Source organism: Bacillus rossius, chromosome 3 (genome assembly GCF_032445375.1).
Source record: "Bacillus rossius redtenbacheri isolate Brsri chromosome 3, Brsri_v3, whole genome shotgun sequence".
NCBI classification, from domain to species: Eukaryota; Metazoa; Arthropoda; class Insecta; order Phasmatodea; family Bacillidae; genus Bacillus; species Bacillus rossius.
The window spans coordinates 23,080,185-23,093,409 of record NC_086332.1 but is presented as its reverse complement, the minus strand read 5'-3'; the positions used below and the strand labels follow the sequence as shown (position 1 = coordinate 23,093,409).

General features: G+C 32.9%; 1 protein-coding gene across 1 annotated transcript in view; it reads right to left on the bottom strand.

Annotated features, from left to right (window-relative positions):
* LOC134530341 (pre-mRNA-splicing factor ATP-dependent RNA helicase PRP16) overlaps positions 1–13,225 on the bottom strand; it is an 80,600-nt gene that overhangs the window by 40,051 nt on the left and 27,324 nt on the right. The window contains exons 10-11 of the mRNA XM_063365084.1: positions 7,159–7,401; positions 4,087–4,233 (exon numbers count right to left, since the gene is read on the bottom strand). Coding sequence (XP_063221154.1) covers positions 4,087–4,233; positions 7,159–7,401 — 390 coding nt within the window. The remainder of the gene's footprint in view (positions 1–4,086; positions 4,234–7,158; positions 7,402–13,225) is intronic.

Genomic DNA, 13,225 nt, shown 5'->3' with positions numbered 1-13,225 from the left:
GAGACTGAGTGTGAGAAAGAAAGAAGATGAGAAAAGAAAGAGCAATAAAGGAAGCAAGACAGATATATCAATAATAGAATGGAATGAACTGACTTTACCATTTCATCAAAATCGAGGTCATTGGAGATGATAAGGGGTTAGAGGAGATGAAACTGGAGTAATGAGAGAAGGAATGGGAGGGGGAATGGGAGTGCCATCAGAAAACCGAAAACCCATCGACTTACTGCAACATCTGCCAAATTTCTCACTTGCAAAAATCGAACCCAGATCACGTTGTTGGCAAGCAAGTGGACTGTCCACGTTAGCACCTTGGTTCCCATTACGGAGCAGCCAAGTATTAATTATGGTGTGTTATTTATTTCTTTATTTATTTACAGAAGCTGAGACTTAATATAAAATCTGAAATATTATGTGTTATGAGTGTTTCATAAAGTAAATCTCACTCAATTAGCTCATGTTACTCATATAATGGCTGAAATAGCTTGATACTTTATAGAAGTGGGGGTTAATTATTTTGTAACGTCTAGTATTTGACTAAACTTTATACCAGGGGGATTTTTTATTTTGTACATAAATGTTATTTCTGATGGATATGCCTGGATGCTGGCTGCAATGCCACTAAATTAGAGATAATAAGCTGGAAATATTTGATATATCAGTAACTCGCGTGCGTGCGTGTGTGTGTGTGTGTGTGTGTGTGTGTGTGTCTGTCTCTCTCTCTCTCTCTTTATATATATATATATATATATATATATATATATATAAATTGTATTGCAAAGAATAACATCATGCTAGTTAGGTTTCAAGCTGCCACTGAATAGATACTAACAGCATGTAGGTAGTGAGGAACCAGGAGAAATTTAATAAAATCTGGAGAATCATTGTTTGCATCATCTAGGTAGTTCATATATCAGTAAAAATGGGGAACGCAGTTCTGCTAAGATGTTATCTCTTTCTGTATCAACTGTGGTTATCTACAACCCACTTCAATCATACCAGCGCAGTTATCTACCAATATGTGCGTCACCTGGATTGGGCATTGTGTAAATTCTAAACTGGGCGGATGCAATGCAGACCCTTGCAGCTTTAATTTCACTGTGCATGAGTTCGTTTTTACTGAACCTCGCATTACACTCAGATATAAGTAGTTTCGGTTCACAGCCCTAAGGACACGGAATGTTGCAGTACACAAAGTGCACTAAATTATCTCTGAACACGTGAAAAAGCAGGCTATGATCTAACAGGCACCTATAGCATCAAACAAGTGAGGTAGTCATTAAATAATTATTTATTTTAGAGAATGTTAGCATCCTTACCTTATACCCAGGGGCAAGGCCTTTTTACTCAATAAAATATTATTAAATGTATATATTCAATTCATTGGAATGTGAGAATATACTACTTCAAAGATTTGATTCAATTAAAATTTAAAATGTTTATTTAAAAGCATTTTACTTTTCAATCACTTCAATTGTGTTACTAAACATGAATTTTCATCAAGAAGTTGGTTTAATTTTTTTCTATTTATTCTTCAAGGAGACAAATACTTAAAAACAAATATATATATATATATATAATTTTATAGTTACATATATTTAGGTTGTGTGTGGAAGTTTCCACCAACACGGCATTACCTAGGGTCACTGATAATCAGAAGTGTAGATCAAGGACTCATCAACATGTTTATTGTCACCATTTCATTTATTTTATCAAATTAATACAGCTTTGAAACAAAAAAAAAAGTTAATTAGATGGTTTTCAGGACACAATAAATTGTTACCAAAGTGTTAAAGCAATTTTCAAGGATCAATGAAAAATTCAATTCCAGAAAATTTAGAACATACGGATGAAATTTGAGTATTCAATCCCTTGAATGATAAATAGCCAAGATATTGATGTTTTAGTGATGTTGTGTGCCATTCAGGGACATAATTCCATATAGAAAGTGATCTGAAGCACATTTTTATTCTGGGAACTGCCCTTTAATGGTGGATAGCTTACAATTCAGCCCCTAGGGTTAAAAAGTCAGGTAGGCTAAACTCTACACCACAAATGTCAGCTTAACTAACAAAGAGACTTGTGCAAATATCAGTTGTTTTTTTTAGTTTGAATCAATTTTGAATAAATATACAAAAATATTTTTCAATATGAATAATAATAATATTCATAAAAAAAATATTTTTTTTTATTGTTTAAAGTTACATTCTTACAAATTCTTTTGCATTGAATTTCATGTTAATGGTTTTAAATACCTGGAGAAAACTTTAAAATAAGTATGCTTACACTTTTTTTTACAGTGGCTTGCCTTCTTTTTAGCTTATCAAAAAATTTCCAAATTACAGATTTGGCTGAACTTTATGGTTCTGCTGTTTACTGTATATGTGTTGAAATAAACCCTGGTAGTTATACGGGGCCCACTGATATATTGAAACTAAGTGTACACATTTATAGTGCATAAAAATATTATTAAACTAATATTTGATTATTACTCAAAGTGATGACACTTGACACAGCTTCTAAGTTCAAATACAAACAAAAATTCACTATTTTGAAATGTACGTATTTGAAATTGGATTGAAAACGAATATTATATTATTCATTTTGCTATTTGAAATTTTAAAAATCTGTACATTCCTAATAACAAGGGTGGATGTAAAAGGAATATTAACAAAACAAGTTTCGTGGATGGATTTGAAAGTAATTAGAGGCTGCAAAATAAAAAAACTAAACAAGTAAAAGACAATTTTTTCTTTGACAAGTAGTGCAAAAATGTTTGTTACTATCAACCAAACTGAAAACCATTTACACATTAATATAATAATTATTAACATAATTAAAATTCCCACCAGTATTTTTGTTTGCTATAAAAACATGTTCCTAGCTTTAAATTATTCATAGAGAACCTTTTTAAATCACAGTAATCACACTTTATCTATTCTGAGTTGTATAAGTACCTCCCTACTTGCCAATCCTATTTTTTTAATATTCACTCAAAATCACTTTAATGCTGGCTGCAGAAAAAATGTATTTAAAATCTAATTGTAATGGTAAAATCTTAATAAACATATATACCTTCTTTTCCTATGGTAGCCCTTAAAACTTATCCAAGACACTGAACTAAAAAAAAAAAAAAAAAAAAAAAAAAAAATCATGGCCCCCATCCACTGGTCTAGTTTTTTCCATGTTCACCATTCTTTTTTGGTTTTATTCTGAAATAGAACCTCCAGTATTCCACGTGACAATGGAATCGATTTCAATCATGGTTCCTGTTTATTTTTACTGACAACAAAAATCTTCAGATGCAAAAGAAAAGGAAAGAAAAAAAACCACACACACACCAGAGAAGAAAGAAAAGAATATGAGTAGTGACTTCCTCACCCTATAGCTAATCACCAGTAACCCACAGTATTATCTTCAACACATGTTCTGTTGAATACCTCACATCTGCTGTGGAGGTTCGCTAGTAAACAGTGCTTAAAAATACTACAAGTGACACAGTATGTAGGCACGGCATGTAGCTTTTCAACTAAACTGTGAACAGCTCTCACAAAAATGGCATAAGTGATGCAGTTCGTAGGAATGACAGGTAGTTTTTCAACTAAGCTATTTTTCAACTTGCTAGACAAATAAACAATTCTCAATGGCTTTATAAAAAATTCATGGGATTCTCACCATTTTCCTGGCACCAAAAAAATTCCACACTAATTCAAAGATTTCCAATTTTATCGGTCGGGTGGCCACCCTATTGCATCATGTAACATCATCTTAACTTTTCTAAATAAGCATACACAAGATGAAATAAAGTATTTAACTTAAACTAGCTTTTCACTGAAAATTTAAGTGATCTTTCATCAGTGTTGAGAAAATCTAAAATAAGTAAATTGTCCCAAGTTTTGCTGATGTATGTTTGTGTCTTCTCACTCAGTGATAGTGTTTATCTACTTTTAGTAACTTAAATGGTACATCCCCAGATGAAATGTGATAAACCAATGTGGGTGTGTGTATATTTCCAAACAGTATTTTAAAATAATGGCTTGAGATTGGTCTGAAAAAAAAAAGAAGTTTCATAAATCTGAGTGAACTCACCTCTCTCAGCAACCCAAAAAGTACATCTGTGCTCAACGAGCGCTCATGAGCTTCATCCATGATGACTGCGCTGTAGTTGTCGAGATCTGACTCTCTGAGTGACTCTCGCAGTAAAATACCATCGGTCATGTATTTTATGACAGTTTTCTGGAAACAAACATTATACATTAAGACATTAAGTGTATACATGCCGGTCAAGTATGTCAGGTGATATTCCAGAAAGGACTTTGTGACAAGTCACATGACAAGTGTAGCTAAGATGACGATCATTACTTGCACATAAAAAAATATTCCATATGCAGACCTGCCAACATTCAAATTAAAAAAATCATGAGGTCCTCGATAAAAATTTTCAGGCCCATAAATACAGGTTAGATATAAAAAACAACAAATGAGAATCTTTAAATTTAAGTGTCATACCTGTACATATGTTACATGGCCTCTGCTTCAAAATTTATTTCAACAAATTATAGGTTGAAGATTTTATTTAGTTGAACATAATTTAGCGCTGTCCTGTAGTGATCATGCAGGGCCACAACTAAAAAAGATGTAAAATAACATTCTGCTCGTGTAACACTATTATCACTGTTCACAGCAAAATTAATTTTTTATTGGAAGCAATACACTTCAAGTGTTAGTTGTGTTTTTTTGTAGCGACATGTTTCACAATGTCTCCTCTTCCACTATGCGAGATAGAAAAATCAGCACGGCACACGCTACAAAACGCAAAATTGCTTCCTTTACGTGACTCGAGTATTGATGGAAACTCATTGCTGTAAGCTTTCGTAAAACTTGTTTTGTAACTTTTACAAACAAAATCTTGGGGCCCCGAAAAATCGTGAGGAAACACTATTTTGGCATGAGGGTGTGAGATGGACCTTAAAATCGTGAGCCTCACACCAAAATCGTGAGAGTTGGCAGGTCTGCATATGGTTTTGCAGGTGTAAAGTTCTGTCTATAAATGTCAATTAACTCAGAGCTTACTTAAAAAGGCACAATACTTTATAAAATACATTACCCTTGCATTGAGGCATTTCTGTAAAAAAACAAATATGCAAATCACAAAGTCCTCTCTAATTGGCTGGCACAAAACCCTGATAAATTAACAGCTTCCCATGGAGCTAACACCTGTCTCTTTACCCATCATAAGAATAAATACCAGAACATCTCTGTAACTGATAAACTGTCTGGAAAATTGACGCTGCCGTATTGCACACCTGTCTTTCATCTTTTCTCACTGCTTTAAAACGTCACAAAAACAATATGAAAAGCAAACATAAATAGTCATAAAAACAACATTTAAATCAAATTAAATACTGAAAATCACACTTACATAAGCAGTAACATTGCTAAAATTAGTAAAAAAAAAAAATAGTTAAAAAGATTTTATAAATAAAAATAATTATCTGAAACTCTTAGAAAAACATCCATGTCAATAAAGTACAAACACAACACAAGGTCACCATGACCTTGAACCTACATAATCAGCTGATATATACTGCATTACTGCAAAATATCATGTCATTAGAATACTTTGTAAAATTGGGGAGGGCCATGACCTGCGATGACACAACAACAAAACTAGTCGAGTAGCAGGTTGTGAGAAGCTTTTACTTTCTAAACTAAATTAATATAACAACATAACAATATAACAATGTAACAATATTTTCTAAAGTTTAGTCTCATGATACCATGAAGTATATTAAGTATATACACAGATATTATGTCTAATTATGTAATAAATAATCCAAAATTATATAAATATGTTGCAAAATAAATACAGATACACAATACGAACAATAATTCCAATTTACCCTATTTTTCTTATGTATAACAGTCAGATAAAGGTGAGGTAGTATCAACAGAACATGGACTTGATTTCCTATGATTGCGATAAAAAAAGTTGAGTTCCTTTTCAAAGAGTTGGTGTTTCACATGCTTTAAAGTCAATGGGACAGGCTCCCTTCCCAACAATTCATTTACATACATTTCATCATAAAAATAAAGAGTCTCATCTGACTATACGGGCGATTCCATATTACCAGCCGATACCACACTAATCGGCAGATACCCCGCTAACATGGGGATACCCTACCAATCAAGCGATAAACACCCCCCCCCCCCCCCCCCCAATTGTGCGATTCTTCACTAATTGGGAATTTACAGTAGTGTTTTTTTGATTAATCAGTGTTTTCAGAGACTGATCAGAAAATTGAGCCAATTTACCAGAATATTTTTTATTTAATAGAAGTTTTGTTCAGTTGTTCATAACTACAGCCAATTTTGTAGTAGCAAGTATTATTAAAAAAATTATTTTATTACATTATGTTGTTGTTTTGAACAAGTATTTATCCTATGTTTGATTCAATGATTGAATAAAAAAAATTCAATATAAAAAATGCAGAAAATTTATGTATGTTAATTTATAGTGCCCTGTCTTCATCAACAGTATTATTTATTTCTAATTAGTAATTACATAGGTAAATAACAAACAGAATGTTCTATCGGAGTATACAAATCAGGAATATTTTAACACGCAACAAAGCACTACTGTAGACAGTATAAAATTTGATGGAATTGTAATTGTATTCAAAGAACATAATCAGAAATATGAAATTCCAAATTGGAATCGGAAACTCTATATTTTTGGAATTGATCCAACACTAAAACATGCACCAAACAAAAAAAGTCATCTATTGATTTTTAACAAACTAACAAATTAATCAATACATGGTTTGTAAAAATCTCTCCGCCCAAACAGCCCTTACTAATGGGTTGTGCCGTTAGCCGCGAGGGATTCCCAGCAATACCAAGTAGATTCGTAACCATTCATCGTTCTTCCACAAAGTGGACAAAGCAGTGTACAGAAATTTTCCCACGACCACCCTTTAAACACGGTTTAAATACTTTATACTACTTGGACATCCAAATTTACATTAGCCTGCTGTACCAGTAGAAAGAATAAATAATAAAATAAATAAATAAATCTGCAGTCACATGATGATATCTTGGCCATCGTCAACCTATGACTGGATAATAAGCTGTGAACCCCCTTTCAAAACATACACCCACCTCTGACGTGCAGTCCTCGAAGCGGATCGCGTAGCCCACCTCGTCACCCAGGTGGGTGCCCATCTCATCTGAAACTCTCTTCGCCACAGACATGGCCGCCACTCTGCGGGGCTGGGTGCAGCCGATCATCCCGTACCGGCTGTAGCCGTCTTCGTGCAGGTACTGGGTCAGCTGGGTCGTCTTGCCGCTGCCAGTCTCCCCGATTATTATCACCACACTGTTCTCTCGAATCACGTTCAGGAGCTGCAGAGCGAACACACCAACCACAATTAAACAGTTAATAGCGTAGCCGTTCCAGAACGGTGAAAGTTCTTTAATATGGCAAATTCGGAACCACTGCCATTTTGGATAAGCAATTCTGATATTTCATCGGACATCAACATACATAGTTTGAACAAAAATACCAAAAAAAAATTAGTATACAGTAAAATGGTATTTAAAACCAGTTGTAGTAGACTGCTCTATAGTCAGAACTAATATTGATGAGCATTGGTTATCTTCAAATAATCATAATGGAAATGTACCAGTGAAGTGTGAAAATTTACAGTAAGGAAAAATCAGGGCGATCCAAAAACGCCACCAGCGCAGTAATGCAAACTATTGGCAAAAGCCAGCAGCCAGAATCCACACGAAAAAATCAACCCCAGCTCAACTGGTGCCAGATTACAGAATACACTGAATCATAGAAGACCTTTAACTGTACGTGCAATAACACTAAAGCCAGCTTACACTGTCAAGCAAGGAATATCTAAGCCAAAAATTAGCAGGCAGGTCTGTGTGAAGCTTCACCTAAGCCAATCAATCAAATCTCATTTTAATATTAAATTTGCCTTCGCCAGGAAATTTGCTATTTGTTTTATTTTCAGCTTTGGTTGTGATTCAAAGCTTCGTATTTGTTGCAAAGCTTTAAAGCATTGGAAGCCTAATTCACTCATGATCTTATTTAGTTTTTTTTGTGGTATATATGTTTTGCTTGAATAAAGTTGGTTACTTAAAAAAAATATGCACTTCATTTGCTTTCATGAATGCTTAATATTAGTATTATCCATGGTTAGGTATTTGATAATTTTTATTGAATTATGTTATACCTAGGGCCCAAATCATTAATCAATCAGTTCAAACATTACAAACATTAAACTATTTTTTTCTTACTTCAATAATGTAATTTAGCTTTGCCGAGAACAATATTTACAATATGATTTAACTTTGTGAATATTGGCAAATAATTCACCGACGTTTCAGTCGACATTGCAGTCGCCATCATCAAGGAGCAGTTACCTACTGAGGTTCTTACCAGTTGTCCTGCCTTTGTATACTCTCGCCTGAGGGGAAGGTGCTTCCTGATTGGCTGCTGCTGTGGGCCAATCAGAGCATTCCTTTCTTCTGGTTGGCCGGGCTGTTTTGCCAATCAGCGGCGATTTGTCTGATGTTGGCTGTGGAGCTATGATTTGAGGATTTCTAAAGAGTGGGTTCCATATTTTGCTTAATTTGTATGTAGCCATCTTCTCTAATAATGTTTGCTGAGTGTTTTTATATTTCTATTGATTCTCGAATGTATATTTTCTTGAATTGTCGGATGTTGGATATGGTGTGGAATTAGTCAAAATCAATGCTGTGTCTGGTTTCCATGGAGTGTTCTGCTATAGCTGACCACACAGACAGGTATCTACAGGCAAGTTCAAACCACTCTCCATCTCAGAAGAGAACAGTCATCTCAACTTTGGTAAACAGAGCTCGAGCCATTTGTGAAAAAAACAATATTGGGGAAGAAATGAAATATCTTACAGGTGCTCTTCAAGCCAATCGTTATTCAAAGTCAGAAATCAGGAAAACCATGAAAGCACCTCAACAGAAAAAGAAAGAACATCTTCCTAATAAAGCCTTCATTCCTTATGTCAAAGGAATTTCTGACCAAGTGGCAAGAATTCATTGCAAGCATGAAATTCACACAGTTCTCAAACCCATAAACAAGATTGAGGGGTCTCTGACATCGGTGAAAGACAAAACCACTGCCGAAAACCTGCGCGGTGTGTATAAGATACCATGTTCCTGTGGCAAGGAATATATAGGACAAACTGGCAGACGAATAATCACAAGGGTTAAAGAACACATCAGTGACTACTACAAACATGAAAACCCACAAAAACTTCTGCCATTGTCAATTATTTTAATTTAGAGGTGGTTTCTACCATAGCTAAATCTTGAGTGCCTACCCTGATGTAAATGTGATGGACGTTGTTGAGCACTTAATGTTATGTTTAGTGTAAAACCCTTTAAACAAATGAACCAGCATGTCAATTTATAAAGAAAATTCATATGAAATGTTTGCAATGATTTGCACGGTGCACTATGTTACAGTTACAATGGTGTAGTGAAACCGGTCTGTGTGTTTGAAAACTTAACGTGCATACTGTATGCATTAACTTAAATTTTGCTTCAAATAATTTATTACTAGTAGTTTCACTGCACAGTGTCATGAAATTAATTGGGCCAGTAATTTTGTATGGACTGATTTTCATCGACATATCTTTGTAAATTTGGGCATAAAGCATTCTTTTGCCAGCTGCACTTTGTAGTCTGCAATCAAGGTGCTGAATGAACATTTATCTCTCTCTAAACTTAATGTGATTGCAAGGTTGTGAATTCAATTTTACTATGTCATGTCAAATTTGACTTATATTAACTTGGCTTTTACTATCAGTAATAAACAAATTGATGTTTTTGGGATCTCAATATGATGTAGTGTAACCTTGCAAACTCAAAGCAGCATCTTACAGGAAATATTATATAGTTTTATTTTTAGTTCAATATCATTTTAAAACAAGAAAATTCAGGTTTTTTTTTTTTTTAATTTTTACAAATTTTCTTTATTCATGAAGAAATATGAAAATAAATACTTATCAATACCTATTTCAGCAAGTAGATACATGATACACTTTTACAATAAAATAATTTGAAATGAGCATGTCTGGGACACAACTAATCAGAAAAATGAAAATAATCCATCAAATATTTGTGTGTTCGAAAAATGTGCCAATGTCTTTAATGTAAAAAGTATTGTTAGTACGAGATGCCAAATCAATCAAAATAAAATTCATTTTTCAGAAATAATATAGTCCATAGGTACTTTTTGGCACAAAATACATGCTAAAGAAATCACATTAATTAAGTTAAGTTTTGTCAAACTGCTGGTTGATATTGTCATAGTTGCATTCTGGTGCTAAATGGTGCAATAACTTGCATTTCGGTGTTAATGTGGTGTACTGACATGCTCTTGTGTGTTATTTTGGTTTTATAGCAATTTACCATATAATCTTATCCAAGCATTTCATCTGCACCTCTGGCTACTACATAATTTTAAAACCCATCACTCTCTCTCTCTCTTTTTTTGTGATTGCATCTTGTAAACATACACTCAGACAAACCCTGGAACTGCTACACACAATTTCAAAATTTGAAAATAATTGAACCACAAAACAAGGTAAAGGTTTTTTTTTACAATTGCACACTATGGCAGTCTAATTTCCTAATCAAAAACCTATTTTATTTTTAATGATTTATCTAACATTTTAGTAGACTTGTGCAAATTTTTTTTATTTGAATCTAATTTTGAATCAAATATCACAATATTCATGAGTATAGAATATTTTTTCTAATAAAATTTTGACATACATTGATTTTTTTTTCCACACTTCACATGAGTCTTATAAAATTTGATCCAAAATACAGTAAATTTAAAAAAGTAGTAATATACATGGAACCATAACAGAGAGGTGTAAAATAAAAGACATTTAAAAAACCAGGCAATGCATTTTCTTAAATAGTATATTTTGTTAAGTTTGAAAGTATTATTGATATTTTAAAATCATAATTATTGATTATTTGTTAAACAAAAAAACAATGTGTGAATAATGTTGCAGGAGATAAAATCTAACTTTCTCTATATATCATCTTGGCCTCCTCATACTGTTACATTTTTTTAATAAATTTTTTGTGAAAAAATATTAAATCTGAAATGTAAAACCAAATATCAAATTATTCACAAATATTGTGTATTAAAATATTCATGAATATTGAATATTTTTCTAATACTCGCAGACCCCTACAATATAGTAAAAAAAAGTCAAGCTTTTGTTTTTTTGCACCTTTAACATACTTACATGCCTAATACTGATTATTGGACATTATGGATTTTCATGAATACTCTTGATATTCGATTTGACATTTCAAATCCAATAAAAAATTTTTTTTCATTATTTATTACCAATAGATACTGCAAATAGGGCTCTTTCACAAAAAAATTTTGATGGAGTGTAACATCTATGAATCCAAGATGTTTTATTGAGTAATTTGGATTTGTTTTCTACAACATAGATCATACATGTTTTATATGTAACCAACTAGCTGCAGTACCCGGCGTTGCCCGGGCTGGAAACAGGGTGAAGGGGACCTTTTTCGAAATCAGATGTAGTTAATAATTGTCTTCTTAATTTAAATGTCAAGTGTGCAAAATAATTTATATCACTTTCAGATCCCGACAGACGTTGTTCTGCCAGTGTAAAGTTATTTACCTGTATATATATCTAAAAATTGGTGTTCTGTATATAATCTATAAAATAATCTATAAAGCACCATAGAAATAGCTAAAAAATAAGAGATTACTAATATTGAAAAGATTCCATTATCTAGCTAATGCTCGACATGCATTGCAATGCCTCATTCAGTTTTGTTTTGTAATATGTTTGAAGTAGTTACACATATACAAATCATCTATCCATCTCTCTAAATATATATTTATCTCTATCTACATCTATATATATCTATGTATCTCTCTATCTCTATTTATCTCTTTATATATACATATATACCTCCCACTACCTCTCTCTCTCTTCTATATATAAATCTGTATATAGCTCTATACATATATATTCATCTAACCCATTTCATTCTCTATACCTCGCTTTATCTCAACTTATCTCTCTGTCTCTCTAACTCACTATATATATATATATATATATATATATATATATATATATATATATATATATATATATATATATATACATATACATACATACATACATACATACATACACACACACACACACACATATATATATATATCACTTTATCTCTGTCTCTCTTTTATATTTAAATAAATTGTGTCATGCGTGCGCACTTATACAACAAAAGCAGACAAAGTGCCGCTATATAACATGATATACACATTTTTTGAAACAATTCGTGCTCAAACTACAGCAAAATAGTTATACCGTCTCTGAAACCTTTACGGACATGCGCATAACAACTCACCAAAATTTCATAGCAATCAGATGAATGGTATAGGAACGCATACGGCACAAACAACTGAAAATTAAAGACATCAAACGATGGTGCGTTTAAAATTCAAGGCAACTCTATCTATTGACAAAGTTAAGAACAAAACTGTTATTAGCGCCTTTATTTTGCTAGCCGCTGCGAGCTCCACAAAGCGGACTGGTCTCACCAAGGAGAAAAATATGAATTTGCCAGACCTTACTATGTGCATGATCGTGTGGCAGATATAGAGAAATGACACTCACTCACTATTTGTATGTCTATTACCTATGATTTTTTCTGTTATAAAGTGAAATTATCACTTTTTCACTCCCTTAGGGACGGAATTTCATATAAATATGTGGTCTATGTGTTAATCCAGGTTATGAGCTCGCTGTAGGCCAAATTTCATACAGATCCGTTCAGCCGTTCTGGCGTGATTAAGTAACAAACATACATCCAGCCATACTTACAAACTTTGACATTTATAATATTAGTGGGATAAACATTTCCATCATACATTACATATGTGTAACTCTAATGGATTTGCCAGATTTTTTCCTACTTACTTGACACTTATCGTCATATTTTGGACAATTCACACAATCTCTTTATAAATTGTAGCGTATGTGTTATTCTGATGTATAAGCTATATTATTGTAGTTTCATTAAAATCCATTCAGTAGTTTTTACGTGAAAGAGTAACAAACATCCATCCATCCAAACTTACAAACTTTCGCGTTTATAATAT